Source organism: Schistocerca cancellata, chromosome 11 (assembly GCF_023864275.1).
Source record: "Schistocerca cancellata isolate TAMUIC-IGC-003103 chromosome 11, iqSchCanc2.1, whole genome shotgun sequence".
In the NCBI taxonomy this organism is placed as follows: domain Eukaryota; kingdom Metazoa; phylum Arthropoda; class Insecta; order Orthoptera; family Acrididae; genus Schistocerca; species Schistocerca cancellata.
Genome location: NC_064636.1, coordinates 158,241,650 through 158,259,576, shown reverse-complemented (window position 1 = coordinate 158,259,576; position 17,927 = coordinate 158,241,650). Strand labels below are relative to the sequence as shown.

Here is a 17,927-nt window from a genome sequence, read left to right as displayed (position 1 = left end):
GAAAACGTCAGTGCAATTGGCCGCTGTCCGTCGCCGTCGATCGCCGTTGCCATCACCCAGTAGTGGACGAGTGGTACACGTCTTCTTTAACACCGGCATCCATAAACCGTTTAATTTCACGCCCTCCTCCTTTCGGTTGAAATTATTTGGGTGTTTAGCGATTTCGATTGCCTCCCTGTAGAGCCTTTCGTAATATCTGCTCGTGGCCGCTAGTACTTGCGTCTCCTCGAAACGAATATTTTGGTTCCCTGGCTAGAAAGCATGCTCCGCAACAGCTGATCGTTCCGTTTCTCTTCTTCTACAATTTCCCTTGTGCTCTTCCAAACGTTTAGAAACAGTTCTTTTAGTGGTACCCACATAAACATCACCACAGCTGCATGGGATCCTATACACTCCAGCTTTTTCCAATGGTTTGCGAGCGTCCTTGGCAGGCTTAAGGTATTCCTGTATCTTCCTGGTGGGCTTGTAAATTACGGTAATATTCCGCTTCGTCAAGATCCTCCCTATTCTTTCCGTTACAGTTTTAACAAACGGCAGGAAAACCTTAGATTTTGCAGTAGCCTGTACGTCAGTATGATTTCTGCGTGGCTGCCTCAACGCACGTTTTATATCGGCGGACGAATATCCGTTCTTCATTAGTGCATTGTGGAGATGTTCCATCTCAGCGTCGAGCAACTCAGGTTCACAAATATTTCTAGCTCTGTCCGCTAACGTCTTGATAACACCCCGCTTCTTTTGTGGGTGGTGGTTCGAATCCTGGTGCAAATAACGGTCCGTGTGCGTGGGTTTGCGGTACACTGAGTGGCCCAAACTACCATTTTCGTTTCTAAAAACAAGTACATCGAGGAAATGTAATTTGCCGTCTACCTCCTCCTCCATTGTTAACTGAATTCTCGAGTTTATACTGTTGAGATGTTCGTGGAACCGGCTTAGTTCCTCCCTACCATGTCTCCACAGCACAAACGTGTCATCCACGTATCGGAACCATACATTTGGTTTCTTGCTGGCAGTACCTAAGGCCTGTTCTTCGAATTTCTCCATAAAGAAGTTTGCAATTACGGGACTTAGGGGGCTTCCCATAGCCACGCCATCCATTTGCTCATAAAACTGTTCATTCCACTTGAAGTATGTGGTCGTCAAACAACACTCAAACAGTTCTAAAATATCGCCAGGAAAAATTCGATCCAGCTGTTCCAATACATCATTAAGTGGAACCATGGTAAACAGCTATATCACATCGAAGCTGACCAATATGTCCTCCGGCTGGGCCACTATGCCGTTCAATCTGCTGATGAAATGTGTCGAATTCTTTATATAAAGAGTCCGAACGGCCCACATGTGGTTTTAACAGCGTAGTCAAAAACTTGGCTAACGAGTAGGTGGGCGAACCAATGGCACTTAATATCGGTCTTACCGCCACATTTTCTTTATGAATTTTGGGCAATCCATAAAGCCTCGGTGGTAGCGCAATCGAATTGCAGAGACCTTTCTGTACACTCTCTTCAATGGAGGACTTTTTATTAACCGCGACACAGTTGTTAGTGGGGTCCTTATTCAGCTTCCTATATGCTTGCGGATCCAGTAGATCAGTAATTTTTCTCTGATAGTCGGCCACATCCATAACCACCGTTGCGCTTCCTTTGTCAGCTGGGAGAACCAAAATACTCTCGTCGTCATTCAGGAGTTTTATAGCTCTTCTCTCACCCATAGTTATATTACTTTAAAACTCCTGAATAACGAGAATTTCGTCTGGTTATTTTCGTTTTAAACCACGTTTACATGATCATTTCCTTCCTTCTGGTGAATATTGTAATTTTAAATTACTAACAGTTACTGAATATGTAATTTCTTATACACTTTTATGAATTGCGGCCTATAGTACTTGTTTTATGGACACTCAAATATTGTTTCTTTCCTGTTTGTATATCAGTATTTAACATTCTTCCCCTTACTGTTCAGATTGACTCAGAGTACTGGTGGGAGCTGTGGCATATTATGTGAGGAAACTTATCACCATGGGCTAGTCCAGGATAAGTTGGTGATAGACATGAAGACGTCAACAGACGAGTTGGGTCCCAATACAGAAGATGTGATTATTGATAAGGAGTGCTCAGATGCTACCCGATATCACTGTAGTACAAGGGAAAAGGAATTTCATGTATATAGCTGTAATTTCTGCCTACAAAGCTTTCCTTCCAAATACAGACTCATAATGCATGTGTTTATGCACATTGATGTTACGCAACCACCTTTGTATGTTTGTAAGTGGTGTGGTGAGGTATTTCACAGTAATGTTAGTTGGAAAAAACATCTGAGAATGAGTGAGAATTCTGTCTTACCTGCTAGCAACCATGAAAAATATGGCGATAGTGATCATCATCAAAGCAGTATCTTCTTGGATAGTGAGCCAGAAGTTTCTGTTACAGAACACAATGAGCAGTCTTCGTGTAAGGAAACTTTGAAAGCTTCAAAGAAGTCCTCTAATGAAAGGCGTTACACACATATGAGAAATGATACGGAGAAATCAAATGATTATGGAGCTTCATCTACAGTTCTTAATGTCACTCCCCAGGCTGATCCACTTACTGCAAACAGAACCCACAAATGTGATATTTGTGGCAAATTGTTTGCTAGGTCATGTGATCTCAAGAGGCATGCACTGATACACACCGGGAAAAGACCTCACAAATGTGATATTTGTGACAAATCGTTTGCCCAGTCAGGTCATCTGAAGACTCATATATTAATTCACACTGGAAAGAAACCTCACAAATGTGACATCTGTGGGAAATCTTTTGCTACATCAGGCAGTCTCAAGGCACATGCTTTCATTCACACTGGACAGAAACCTAACAAATGTGTTATTTGTGGGAAATCTTTTGCTACATCAGGCAATCTCAAGAAACACACATTAATTCACACTGGAAAGAAACCTCACAAATGTGTGATTTGTGGGAAATCTTTTGCTATGTCAGGCACTCTCAATAGGCATGTATTAATTCACACTGGAAGAAAGCCTCATAAATGTGTAATCTGTGACAGAAGTTTCACTCAATTGAGTGCTCTCAAGACGCATGCATTACTCCACTTGAGAAAGAAACAAGTAGGTGTTAGTTTAAGCAAATAGGTATCCCTGGATGGTGCTCTCAAGGCCTCTAAAATAATGGATGTAGCAGGGAGACAATAAATGGTAATGGCTGTGAAATAACAGTAGAGTGTGGCAGAATTGTGAAAAAATGTGTAATTATGTGTACTTTAGAGTGGTAGCAGATAAAATGGCAATATAAAAATCCCTATCTGCAGCTTGAAATGTCAAGAAATTGTATTGCTAGATATGCCTCAAACGTGAATCAAATATGTTTCTGTCATTAACACTGCTATTTTTTCCTATCGATCTTGAGACAAGAGGATTCTGAATTGTGATAAATCCTTACCTTCGTCAGTAATTATAAGTAGCATGCAATATTCAGTATAAGGCCAAGGAAATGTCATGACTTTCTGATTATTATCCCTAACATAGTCATCATGTATTACTTTAACTCTGCATTTTACAAACAATGTCAGCAATTGGGTACCCATATATTATGGCAGTTCCTTCACTCAGGCTAGTAAACTCAACACTGGAGAAACATGATTATGGCAATTATTTTACTCAGGTATGTTTTCTAAAGAGATTTGCTCTGTGTATCAATAATAGTGTATACATTTGTTCTGTTAGTACTAATCCTGCATTAGTAAATGTAACAACAAATATAACAACCTGCTTAATAGCACGATTGTCCATGTTTGGAACACGATGCGTAGACAGTTCTACATGATAGGGACTTGACAAGTTGTTTACATGTTTCTGGAAGTATGTTGCACCAGATGTTTTATTAAATCTTATTTCATGTACTTAATTGGTACTGATTGTTAAATCCTACCTCATTGGTTTTGTCCTTATCTAAGTGGAAAGTAACGCTCTCCCATTTTGAAAAATAAGAAAAATGACAAAATTATACAATGTAGACAAACTAATACAAATTAGCGTCCAATCTCCTAATGCTTAGTCGTAAACGAGAGTCGTGACTGAATTGTGCCGGGATCCAAAATCCACTTAAGTATAAAATTACCCAACAGCTGCTGCTCATGCACCACTGGTTTTGATGAACTCAATAATTCACAATATCATTGATTACATATGATCATATAACAAATCTGAGGACAACTACAGTGACTGGGAGAGTGATGACACCAACGCAACCACTCAATGTAGGTATTCCAGCTTACTCCACTCAGTGATGTGTGCAGTGTCGTGGTCAATGGTAACTTGCAATTTTCCCAAGCTAGTATTCATCAATGGTTTGCTGAAGGCGAGTCTTTGATTCTTTGCTAGTATAGGCAGTCTGTCGGTTGGGTGCCAGCATAAAAGGTGTTTCAGGGAAATTAACAGAAAAGTTCAAAGCTATTGTGTGTGTAAGTTAAATGAACAGATAACCTAATGGTGGGTGTGATACATTATAATAAGAAAGTTGAATAAAAGTCTGCTGTTAGAGAAACTCAATAAGTCAGATGCGTAATTGTATGGCCAGAGCAGAGAACTGCTACAATAGTTGGCTGTACTACCAAATACTGTAATTTGTTCGCAGTGGGCATAAATAAAGGTTTGTGCATTGCAACAACAGTGCAAGAGCAAGGGAATTCTTTGGTTTCCTCTAAATGCAATTTCGCAATTTGCGACAGTAGTGAGGGTAATAAAGTAGGATACTTGTAATAATTAGTGTGAATGCACAGTTGAAATTCGAACTACATGACAGTGTGATTTACAACCCTTGTAAACAATCAGGATATCCGTTGCCAAATATTACATTCATAAGCAGCTACACAGGCGACAGGGAAAGAGAAGGCGATAACACTAAGATTTGCAACTGGTGCAGATTATTGACAGGGATAGCTGCACAGTTAACACATCTATCGATCTTGACAGTTTTACAATAGCAGCAGTGCAATAATACAGGAAGGTTGATTCCTACATGGAGTTGGTCGTTTTCTTGTGTACTGATGCATGAAATGAATTACTAGTTATGGTTTTCAGGAAGGTTTCCGCTGGCACTAAGTTAGGGCTGAGTCTCTGTTGCAGTTTGGCTGAATGGTAGGAGCAAGGTGTTAACATGCAACTGTTGCATGGCTGCTGTACAAAAAAATCTGTGAAGCTTTGGTTACTTCCAAAGCAGCAGTCAGTTTGCACAGTTCCCTGTGTATAGTTATTAAGTCACGCTGGATCGCGTTTTTAAGTCCCTAATATTGCCGTATTGGCACAGTGACTATATTATGGATTTGTCAGTTGGTAGCAAAAAGGTTATCCTCAGTGTGAGTGAGCCGCACATACTAGCATACTAGGATTTCATGACACTGCGTAACAACGAATCAAGCTTGCTGGGGAGCTTTATAACAGCTATCAGCATCAGTATGATCAGGGGTACCACATTTGTTTTCAGCACAGTTGCACTCCCATTAAACCAAAGTTGTATAGCATGGTGGAATGGTACTGTGACTAGTTGTCCACAGGATGAACAGTGTCTGTAATGCAGTGAAGGAAAATTAAATGTGTGAAGAGACAATGATGGTAGTACATATTGTCTGGTCGTTTCTGTTTGAATGCTGCAAAAGTTAGCACTTATGTGGAGACAATTGCAACAGGGACCAAGGTTCGATGCTTCTGCAGTCAAGATGATTGATCAGCAGTATTTATAGTATGTTCACAGGTGCTAGTTGTCTTGAAACTTTGCACAAGTTTAAAAGTTTATTATTCTTTCTAAAAAATAGTGATAATTTATGTTGAGTAAGGCTGAACGTAGAGAGGACTGAATTCACAGCCAGTTGTGTTTGGGATGCTTTTTGAAAGAGCAGAAGACGTCATGGCCTGGTATTTTGCAGAATTAGGTCAATGGTTGGCTGATGTGTATGGCTTACTGTAGTTATGCTAATTCTGAACTTTGTTGGTAAACCAAATGCGAGTTTCTATCCCCACTTTTCTGGAAATCTAATGAGAATGAAACCACATTTTGGAAGTGTCCATTATGTAAACTGGCATGAATATGGAGATGTTAGATTTAGGACAAAGTTGTCAAAATAGGAGACCTACCCAGTAGTGATAACTTCCTTTGTGAGCTATGGGAAAGAATAGAGAACTTTGCTGTTAGGAGAATGGCCAAACCAGCTTCAATTGCCTGTATCGATATTAAAGTAGAGAGATTTGTTACATTTATATAATGCATTAAAATATAATGGAAGGTGCAATAAGTATCGGAGGTGAACTACGAAAGGAATCATGACCAACTGTCCAAGCTCATGGTGGCTCAAGCAAACTGGCGTGTTGTGCACCACACAGGATACCCTATACAGGGTGTTACAAAAAGGTATGGCCAAACTTTCAGGAAACATCCCTCACACACAAAGAAAGAAAATATGTTATGTGGACATGTGTCCGGAAACGATTACTTTCCATGAAAGAACTCATTTTATTACTTCTCTTCAAATCACATTAATCATGGAATGGAAACACACAGCAACAGAACGTACCAGCGTGACTTCAAACACTTTGTTACAGGAAATGTTCAAAATGTCCTCCATTAGCGAGGATACATGCATCCACCCTCCGTCGCATGGAATCCCTGATGCGCTGATGCAGCCCTGGAGAATAGCGTATTGTATCACAGCCGTCCACAATGCTAGCACGAAGAGTCTCTACATTTGGTAGTGGGGTTTTGTAGACAAGAGCTTTCAAATGCCCCCATAAATGAAAGTCAAGAGGGTTGAGGTCAGGAGAGCGTGGAGGCCATGGAATTGGTCCGCATCTACCAATCCATTGGTCACCGAATCTGTTGTTGAGAAGTGTACGAACACTTCGACTGAAATGTGCAGGAGCTCCATCGTGCATGAACCACATGTTGTGTCATACTTGTAAAGGGACATGTTCTAGCGGCACAGGTAGAGTATCCCGTATGAAATCGTGATAACGTGCTCTACTGAGCGTAGGTGGAAGAACGTGGGGCCCAATCAAGACATCACCAACAATGCCTGCCCAAAAGTTCACAGAAAATCTGTGTTGATGACGTGATTGCACAATTGTGTGCGGATTCTCGACAGCCCACACTTGTTGATTGTGAACATTTACAATTTGATCACATTGGAATGAAGCCTCATCCGTAAGGAGGACATTTGCACTGAAATGAGGATTGACACATTGTTGGATGAACCATTCACAGAAGTGTACGCGTGGAGGCCAATCAGCTGCTGATAGTGCCTGCACACACTGTACATGGTACGGAAACAACTGGTTCTCCCGTAGCACTCTCCATACAGTGACGTGGTCAACGTAACCTTGTACAGCAGCAACTTCTCTTACGCTGACATTAGGGTTATCGTCAACTGCACAAAGAATTGCCTCGTCCATTGCAGGTGTCCTCGTCGTTGTAGGTCTTCCCCAATCGCGAGTCATAGGCTGGAATGTTCAGTGCTGCCTAAGACGCCGATCAATTGCTTCAAACGTCTACCTGCTGGGACACCTCCGTTCTGGGAATCTGTCTCAATACAAACGTACCGCAGCATGGTTATTGCCCCATGCTAATCCCTACATCAAATGGGCATCTGCCAACTCCGAATTTGTTAACATTGCACTGAGTGCAAAACGACGTTCGTGATGAACACTAACCTGAACACTAACCTGTTGATGCTACGTACCGATGTGCTTGATGCTAGTACTGTAGAGCAATGAGTCGCATGTCAACACAAGCACCGAAGTCAACATTACCTTCCTTCAATTGGGCCAACTGGCGGTGAATCAAGGAAGTACAGTACATACTGACGAAACTAAAATGAACTATAACATGGAAATTTAGCGTTTCCGGACACATGTCCACATAACATCTTTTCTTTATTTGTGTGTGAGGAATGCTTCCTGAAAGTTTGACCATACCTTTTTGTAACTCCCAATGAACTGAAAACAGGTGTTCACAATAGTAAATTTTGTAAAACGATTATGGTCTTGCGACTGTTGAGGGACTTAACTGGTCCATGCCAGTCCTAATTAAATTAGGTGATAAAAACAGATGGCAGAACATGATAGTATAAAGTGAAAAACAGAAATACATTAACAGGAAAAGAGGTGACATCATGCACTACAACTATGGCAACTTAGATTTAATCATAAAGGGATGCAAAAGGAAGGGCAGGAGCTTGTTGCTTGGTGAATCAGACGTTTTTCGTCATCTCATCAGCCTATCAAGGTGTAATGAACATACGAGTGGTAGGAATAGAAGTGAGTGTGCTGTTGCCATACAACATTTGTGTCATGAAGCCATAGAATTTAATTCTGCTGCTATAAAAGTATGCCAAAGCAAAGGTGGTAAAGGAATATGAAATGAGCAGAAACGCCTATAGATAAGTCAGGTAAGTAAATGAATTTAAAGAGGCAAAACATTTAAAGTTTTTCTCAGTGATGCAGTGCTGGCAAGTATTACATTAGCTTTTTGGGTGTGTAAGGCACTGGGGTGTGTCCAACTGTATAGCTATTTATAGTGTACTACATGTGAATGCATAACGTGGTGACTGATGACCACAGCAGTTAAGTCCCGTAGTGCTCAGAGCCATAACGTGGTATGTATTAGTGCAAATGAAAGGGTCACAAAAGTAACCTGTATCAGTAATGTATGCCTATCCAGATACATGGCTCTTTTGGTTAGTGACAGATGGGGAAGCACAGAGCAGCTGAACAGATTACATGAAGCATTCTAAATCGTTCCATAAACGGAATGGAGATCATCAGATGAGTTGGCATTCACATCATCAAAATAGCAGAGCCTAAGTGTCACTGGAGGGACAAATGTACAAAATTGTGGGTTATTGAGTGTTAAATTAGAGTATGAATGTATTTGATAACATTGGTGGTGGCCTTATTGGGAAAAAGACTTCATTATTCATATTTTTCTTGAAGGAGTGAACAGACCTGAAATTTGGTGTAGTGCCAGGTGCATCAGCTAGGAACTGCTTGGGAAATGTGGTTCTGTACTGTTGAATGTCTCATTTTATTCGATTGAGGATGTAGATAATGTCTGAGATCCCCTCTTGCACAATGGCGACGAGTAATGTAGGACAAGGGTTCATAAAGATCAAATGGAGGCTCCATTATAATTATAAAAATGTACTAAGCAGATATATCCCCAAGGGCAGATCAGTGTTCAGACTGGAAACAATGTGGAACATTATTACCTGTGTACGCATAGTACCCAAAGCAATGTCAGTGGTAGGTGAAACATTATGAGGCAAAATAACATGATAGTGTAGGAAATAGATATAGTTACCCACTCAGGGAACTGTCTTTAAGTGTCTAAGAGGCAATGTTGTGTTTCATAGGTGTTTGTGTTGTGTGTGAGTGGAGGCACTACTGCCATAATTGAGGTGTTGTAGGTCTCAGTGTGCAAGTGGGGCATGTATGTTTTTATTTGACAGCAAGATGACAGATGGTAAAATGGACCATAGTACAAAGATGAATCAGAAGTGCTATGACCAGACCAGTGTCTCTGTGATCACTAATTGCACTGTGTTAGGATGACGCCTCTGGAGGAACCAGAAGGCCAAGCAACATCTTCCTGACTCATTTGCGTGGGATAGATTTTGAAAGACACTAACTGCCTTTCTAGCGAGCCCCATTGGTTCCTTTCACTTGCAAATTTTTGAGCAGTTAATGACATGGAATAAACAGGAGCCTGTACATCGAACAAGGCATATCACATTTCTCGCAGTATATCATTGTTTAATGGTCTTACACCCTCATGTTAAATGGAAGTGGTTGGAAAAAAAATATGGTGTAGAGGATAGCAGTACTATTATCTTTCAGATTAGGATGCACACTGGAAGCAGTTTGAAACTTGCTGGAATCACCTTTGTAGGTGTTGCAATTGAAACATACCATATTAGTATCTTAAAAGAATGATCAAAGTTTCAGATACGCTGCTTATGGAATGGTAAGTCCATAATTAACAGTAAAATGCATGAATGGAGTGGTGATATTCCCATTTCCAAGACATATGAGCCAAGGTGATGCGAATAAATCATAGGCAGGGTTAGTGAGGGCCAAGATGAAGTGCTTAACGATATTTCTGTCATTGCTCAAACACTTACTCTTTGACAACTGATGTGCCAAATCATAGCAATAACATAATAGATCTTCTTGTGACAAACAGAGCCAAACTATTTGAAACAGTTAACGCAGAACAGGGAATCAGAGATCATAAAGCAGTTACAGCATCAGTGATTTCAGCCATAAATAGTAATACTAAAAAAGGTAGGAAGATTTTTCTGTTTAACAAAAGTGACAAAAAGCAGATTTCAGAGTAGCTGACGGCTCAACACAAAAGTTTTATCTCAAGTACAGATAGTGTTGAGGATCAGTGGTCAAAGCTCAAAACCATTGTAGAATATGCATTAGATGAGTATGTGCCAAGCTAGATCGTAAGAGATCGAAAAGAGCCACCGTGCTACAACAATCGAGTTAGAAAATTGCTACAAAAGCAAAGGGAACTTCACAGCAAACATAATCATAGACAAATTCTTGCAGACAAACAAAGATTACATGAAGCGAATTGTAGTGTGAGGAGGGCTGTGCGAGAGGCGTTCAACGATTTCGAAAGTAAAGTTGTATGTACTGACTTGGTAGAAAGTCCTAAGAAATTTTGGTCTTATGTCAAAGTGGTAGGTGGATCAAAACAAAATGTCCAGACACTCTGTGACCAAAATGGTACTGAAACAGGGGAGGACAGACTAAAGGCCGATATACTAAATGTATTTTTCCAAATCTGTTTCGCAGAGGAAGACTGCACTATTGTTCCCTCTCTTGATTGTCGCACAGATGACAAAATGGTGGATATCGAAATAGACGACAGAGGGATAGAGAAACAATTAAAATCGCTCAAAAGAGGAAAGGCCGCTGGACCTGATGGGATACCAGTTCGATTTTACACAGAGTACGCGAAGGAACTTGCCCCCCCTTCTTGCAGCGGTGTACTGTAGGTCTCTAGAAAAGCGCAGCATTCCAAAGGATTGGAAAAGGGCACAGGTCATCCCCGTTTTCAAGAAGGGACGTCGAACAGATGTGCAGAACTATAGACATACACTCCTGGAAATGGAAAAAAGAACACATTGACACCGGTGTGTCAGACCCACCATACTTGCTCTGGACACTGCGAGAGGGCTGTACAAGCAATGATCACACGCACGGCACAGCAGACACACCAGGAACCGCGGTGTTGGCCGTCGAATGGCGCTAGCTGCGCAGCATTTGTGCACCGCCGCCGTCAGTGTCAGCCAGTTTGCCGTGGCATACGGAGCTCCATCGCAGTCTTTAACACTGGTAGCATGCCGCGACAGCGTGGACGTGAACCGTATGTGCAGTTGACGGACTTTGAGCGAGGGCATATAGTGGGCATGCGGGAGGCCGGGTGGACGTACCGCCGAATTGCTCAACACGTGGAGCGTGAGGTCTCCACAGTACATCGATGTTGTCGCCAGTGGTCGGCGGAAGGTGCACGTGCCCGTCGACCTGGGACCGGACCGCAGCGACGCACGGATGCACGCCAAGACCGTAGGATCCTACGCAGTGCCGTAGCGGACTGCACCGCCACTTCCCAGTAAATTAGGGACACTGTTGCTCCTGGGGTATCGGCGAGGACCATTCTCAACCGTCTCCATGAAGCTGGGCTACGGTCCCGCACACCGTTAGGCCGTCTTCCACACACGCCCCAACATCGTGCAGCCCGCCTCCAGTGGTGTCGCGACAGGCGTGAATGGAGGGACGAATGGAGACGTGTCGTCTTCAGCGATGAGAGTCGCTTCTGCCTTGGTGCCAATGATGGTCGTATGCGTGTTTGGCGCCGTGCAGGTGAGCGCCACAATCAGGACTGCATACGACCGAGGCACACAGGGCCAACACCCGGCATCATGGTGTGGGGAGCGATCTCCTACACTGGCCGTACACCACTGGTGATCGTCGAGGGGACACTGAATAGTGCACGGTACATCCAAACCGTCATCGAACCCATCGTTCTACCATTCCTAGACCGGTAAGGGAACTTGCTGTTTCAACAGGACAATGCACGTCCGCATGTATCCCGTGCCACCCAACGTGCTCTAGAAGGTGTAAGTCAACTACCCTGGCCAGCAAGATCTCCGGATCTGTCCCCCATTGAGCATGTTTGGGACTGGATGAAGCGTCGTCTCACGCGGTCTGCACGTCCAGCACGAACGCTGGTCCAACTGAGGCGCCAGGTGGAAATGGCATGGCAAGCCGTTCCACAGGACTACATCCAGCATCTCTACGATCGTCTCCATGGGAGAATAGCAGCCTGCATTGCTGCGAAAGGTGGATATACACTGTACTGGTGCCGACATTGTGCATGCTCTGTTGCCTGTGTCTATGTGCCTGTGGTTCTCTCAGTGTGATCATGTGATGTATCTGACCCCAGGAATGTGTCAATAAAGTTTTCCCTTCCTGGGACAATGAATTCACGGTGTTCTTATTTCAATTTCCAGGAGTGTATATTTCTATCGTCGATCAGTTGTAGAATTTTGGGAAACGTATTATGTTCAAGTATAGTGACTTTTCTGGAGAATAGAAATCTATTCTGTAGGAATCACCATGGGTTTCGAAAAAGACGATCGTGTGAAACGCAGCTCGCGCTATTCGTCCACGCCTCGTGATGACTGGGTGTTGTGTGATGTCCTTAGGTTAGTTAGGTTTAAGTAGTTCTAAGTTCTAGGGGACTGATGACCATAGCTGTTAAGTCCCATAGTGCTCAGAGCTATTCGTCCACGAGACACAGAGGGCGATAGACAAGGGTTCCCAGGTAGATGCAGTGATTCATGACTTCTGCAAGGCGTTTGATACAGTTCCCCACAGTCGTTTAATTAACAAAGTAAGAGCATATGGACTATCAGATCAGTTGTGAGATTGGATTGAAGAGTTCCTAGATAACAGAACGCAGTATGTCGTTCTCAATGGAGAGAAGTCTTCCAAAGTAAGAGTGATTTCAGATCTGCCACAGGGGAATGTCGTAGGACCGTTGCTATTCACAATATATATCAATGACCTTGTGCATAACATCAGAAGTTCACTGAGGCGTTTTGCAGATGATGCTGTAGAATATCTACAGGTTGTAACAATGGAAAATTGTACTGAAATGCAGGAGGATCTGCAACAATTTGACGCATGGTGCAGGGAATGGCAATTTAATCTCAATGTAGACAAGTGTAATGTGCTGCAAATACATAGAAAGAAAGATCCTTTATCATTTAGCTACAAAATAGCAGGTCAGCAACTGGAGGCAGTTAATTCCATAAACTGTCTGGGAGTAGGCATTAAGAGTGATTTACAATGGGAATACCATATAAAATTAATTGTCGGTAAAGTAGATGCCAGACTGAGATTCATTGGAAGAATCTTAAGAAAATGCAGTCCGAAAACGAAGTAGGTTACTGTAAACTTGTTCGCCCCTGCTTGAATACTGTTCACCGGTGTGGGATCTGTACCAGATAGGGTTGATAGAAGAGACAGAGAAGATCCAATGGAGAGAAGCGCACTTTGTTACACGATCATTCAGTCATCGCAAAAGCGTTACAGAGATGATAGATAAACTCCAGTGGAAAACTCTGCAAGAGAGACGCTCAGTAACTCGGTAAGGGCTTTTGTTGAAGTTTCAAGAACATACCTTCACCAAGAAGTCCGGCAGTATATTGCTCCCTCCTACGTATATCTCGCAAAGAGACCATAAGGATAAAATCAGAGAGATTAGAGCCCACACAGATGCATACAGGCAATCTTTCTTTCCACAAACAATGCGAGACTGGAATAGAAGGGAGAACTGATAGAGGTACTCAAGGTACCCTCCTCCACACACTGTCAGGTGGTTTGCGGAGTATGGATGTAGATGTAGACGTAGAGTGACATGGCCCAGATGAGCTCAGACTAGCCCCTTCTTAACAGAAGAACCAAACAGATTCAGGAACATGGTAGTAGGGACGGGAATAACATGGAAGGGTTAAGAAACTAACTTCAATGATATGTGACTACAGAATTTCTCCAGCAGTACAGAATGACTGTTCATCGTGCCTTAGCAGTAGTTAAGAAAACATGTCATTGAGAAGTTGTCCCTATTCCTCCTTGTTTACTGAGGATGAGAACCAATATCTCTACATACATTTTTTTAGCAGATAGCCAAATTAAAAGAGGATAGCATAATGTTCAGTATCATGTGCCAGCACCATTGGATTGTCTAACAGCAAAATGGTACAACCATGGATCCATGCATACATTTATTCATATTTGTGGGGTTGTGTCAAAATTATGTCCACATGGACGTTAACCATTTGTAATACTGGTAAATACCACCAGGTCTTGTGGGAGCAACTCGTTTTAATTATGGCTACTCATCTGAATAGTGAGAGATGCAGTGGAAGTGCATCTATTATATTACTTGGTCAGAGTACACGCAGCGTAGTTCATAATTCCAAAAGTAGATGAAAGAGATAAAATGCGTTCTGTAGTGCACATAGTAAGTAGGTTTTCATAGGAGGATATTAAATCACAATCACTGGTTTACCCATAAACGAAAGAAATAAAATCATTATTGTTTAAGAATGATGCACACTGGCTGAACAGAGTATTTCAAATGAAATACTATGTTGAAGCTAAAAGGAAGGTAATCTACCACATACTAGTACAACAAACTAGTTCACTGGTTTTGGCTAGTGTCAGGGGAGAGTGACTGTCGTGACATCATTTCTATCACACATGAAATAATACAGAAAAGTAACACAAAACATAAAAACAGGTACTCACGGAAATATTTAAAGTGAAATACTTTCAGAGTAACTGTTGCAGTGATAAGAGCTGTTAGCCCATCACTGTGTAATTACAACAATCAATGCATCTACCCTTCTTTGCAGAACCATAAGTAATTCTAATTCATCCATATGACACTGAAGGTGCTACTGTTGTTTAAAAATTGTTTGTCTCCGAACTTCATATAGAACTGGGCATAATAAAACATTAGCTTTCACAAACCATTGCAGGGAAACTACATTTGAAGCCTTCTATATCTTTAGTGGCTTTCCAGTATCATTGTTTGGTAATGAAGTTAAGTCATTCATGATACAGAAGTAGTATATAATTCAACTTATCTATGCTCTCTTTCTCCTGACCTACCATTGATACCCTATATTTTTGTCATGCTGAATCTGTGGTCTCGACATGTAGCAGTGTCTTCTGACAATGGACTTATCTGTGATGTTCAGGATTTCACATCTGAAGTCTATTGTAAATTAGGTGCAGAATCGAGAAAAGTGTAGTTGCTAAAGGCATAATAAATTTCCTAGAATGGCATATGGGAAAATTCGTAACCATAACTAATTTGTTTCACCACACCAATCCACATAAGGTACAATTCATTCCACCACAAATTACAAAGACCAGGACTTACTTTTGGTGTGTTATCCTTTACATACAAAGAATATATAGATCATTTGACGTGCAACAGTGCTGACAAACTGTATGCATGCGTTGGCCTGACTAATAGTAAAATGTTGCAGTGTGAGTTATTCTTTGTTTACAAAAGGCTAACACAACCTCCAGATAATATTGTTTTATACATTATAACTTCCCACTTGTGTGTACTACTAGAGTCTACATCTACATCTACATTTATACTCCGCAAGCCACCCAACGGTGTGTGGCGGAGGGCACTTTACGTGCCACTGTCATTACCTCCCTTTCCTGTTCCACTCGCGTATGGTTCGCGGGAAGAACGACTATCTGAAAGCCTCTGTGCGCGCTCTAATCTCTCTAATTTTACATTCGTGATCTCCTCGGGAGGTATAAGTAGGGGGAAGCAATATATTGGATACCTCATCCAGAAACGCACCCTCTCGAAACCTGGCGAGCAAGCTACACCGCGATGCAAAGCGCCTCTCTTGCAGAGTCTGCCACTTGCGTTTGTTAAACATCTCCGTAACGCTATCACGGTTACCAAATAACCCTGTGACGAAACGCGCCGCTCTTCTTTGGATCTTCTCTATCTCCTCCGTCAACCCGACCTGGTACGGATCCCACACTGATGAGCAATACTCAAGTATAGGTCGAACGAGTGTTTTGTAAGCCACCTCCTTTGTTGGTGGCCTACATTTTCTAAGGACTCTCCCAATGAATCTCAACCTGGTACCCGCCTTACCAACAATTAATTTTATATGATCATTCCACTTCAAATCGTTCCGCACGCATACTCCCAGATATTTTACAGAAGTAACTGCTACCAGTGTTTGTTCCTCTACCATATAATCATACAATAAAGGATCCTTCTTTCTATGTATTCGCAATACATTACATTTGTCTATGTTAAGGGTCAGTTGCCACTCCCTGCACCAAGTGCCTATCCGCTGCAGATCTTCCTGCATTTCGCTACAATTTTCTACTGCTGCAACTTCTCTGTATACTACAGCATCATCCGCGAAAAGCCGCATGGAACTTCCGACACTATCTACTAGGTCATTTATATATATTGTGAAAAGCAATGGTCCCATAACACTCCCCTGTGGCACGCCAGAGGTTACTTTAATGTCTGTAGACGTCTCTCCGTTGATAACAACATGCTGTGTTCTGTCTGCTAAAAACTCTTCAATCCAGCCACACATCTGGTCTGATATTCCGTAGGCTCTTACTTTGTTTATCAGGCGACCGTGCGGAACTGTATCGAACGCCTTCCGGAAGTCAAGAAAAATAGCATCTACCTGGGAGCCTGTATCTAATATTTTCTGGGTCTCATGAACAAATAAAGCGAGTTGGGTCTCACACGATCGCTGTTTCCGGAATCCATGTTGATTCCTACATAGTAGATTCTGAGTTTCCAAAAACGACATGATACTCGAGCAAAACACATGTTCTAAAATTCTACAACAGATCGACGTCAGAGATATAGGTCTATAGTTTTGCGCATCTGCTCGACGACCCTTCTTGAAGACTGGGACTACCTGTGCTCTTTTCCAATCATTTGGAACCTTCTGTTCCTCTAGAGACTTGCGGTACACGGCTGTTAGAAGGGGGGCAAGTTCTTTCGCGTATTCTGTGTAGAATCGAATTGGTGTCCCGTCAGGTCCAGTGGACTCTCCTCTGTTGAGTGATTCCAGTTGCTTTTCTATTCCTTGGACACTTATTTCGATGTCAGCCATTTTTTCGTTTGTGCGAGGATTTAGAGAAGGAACTGCATTGCGGTCTTCCTCTGTGAAACAGCTTTGGAAAAAGGTGTTTAGTATTTCAGCTTTACGCTTGTCATCCTCTGTTTCAATGCCATCATCATCCCGGAGTGTCTGGACATGATGTTTCGAGCCACTTACTGATTTAACGTAAGACCAGAACTTCCTAGGATTTTCTGTCAAGTCGGTACCTAGTATTTTACTTTCGAATTCACTGAACGCTTCACGCATAGCCCTCCTTACGCTAACTTTGACATCGTTTAGCTTCTGTTTGTCTGAGAGGTTTTGGCTGCGTTTAAACTTGGAGTGAAGCTCTCTTTGCTTTCGCAGTAGTTTCCTAACTTTGTTGTTGTACCACGGTGGGTTTTTCCCGTCCCTCACAGTTTTACTCGGCACGTACCTGTCTAAAACGCGCATTTTACGATTGCCTTGAACTTTTTCCATAAACACTCAACATTGTCAGTGTCAGAACAGAAATTTTCGTTTTGATCTGTTAGGTGGTCTGAAATCTGCCTTCTATTACTCTTGCTAAACGGATAAACGTTCCTCTCTTTTTTTATATTCCTATTAACTTCCATATTCAGGGATGCTGCAACGGCCTTATGATCACTGATTCCCTGTTCTGCACTTATAGAGTCGAAAAGTTCGGG

At 42.1% G+C, this 17,927-nt stretch overlaps 1 protein-coding gene across 1 annotated transcript in view; it reads left to right on the top strand.

Annotated features, from left to right (window-relative positions):
* Positions 1-5,095, top strand: part of LOC126108391 (uncharacterized) — a 139,871-nt gene extending 134,776 nt beyond the window's left edge. Inside the window, exons 6-7 of the mRNA XM_049913602.1 lie at positions 1,960-2,158; positions 5,075-5,095. Of these exons, the coding sequence (XP_049769559.1) occupies positions 1,960-2,158; positions 5,075-5,095 (220 nt within the window). The remainder of the gene's footprint in view (positions 1-1,959; positions 2,159-5,074) is intronic.
* The last annotated feature ends 12,832 nt before the right edge of the window (positions 5,096-17,927 follow it).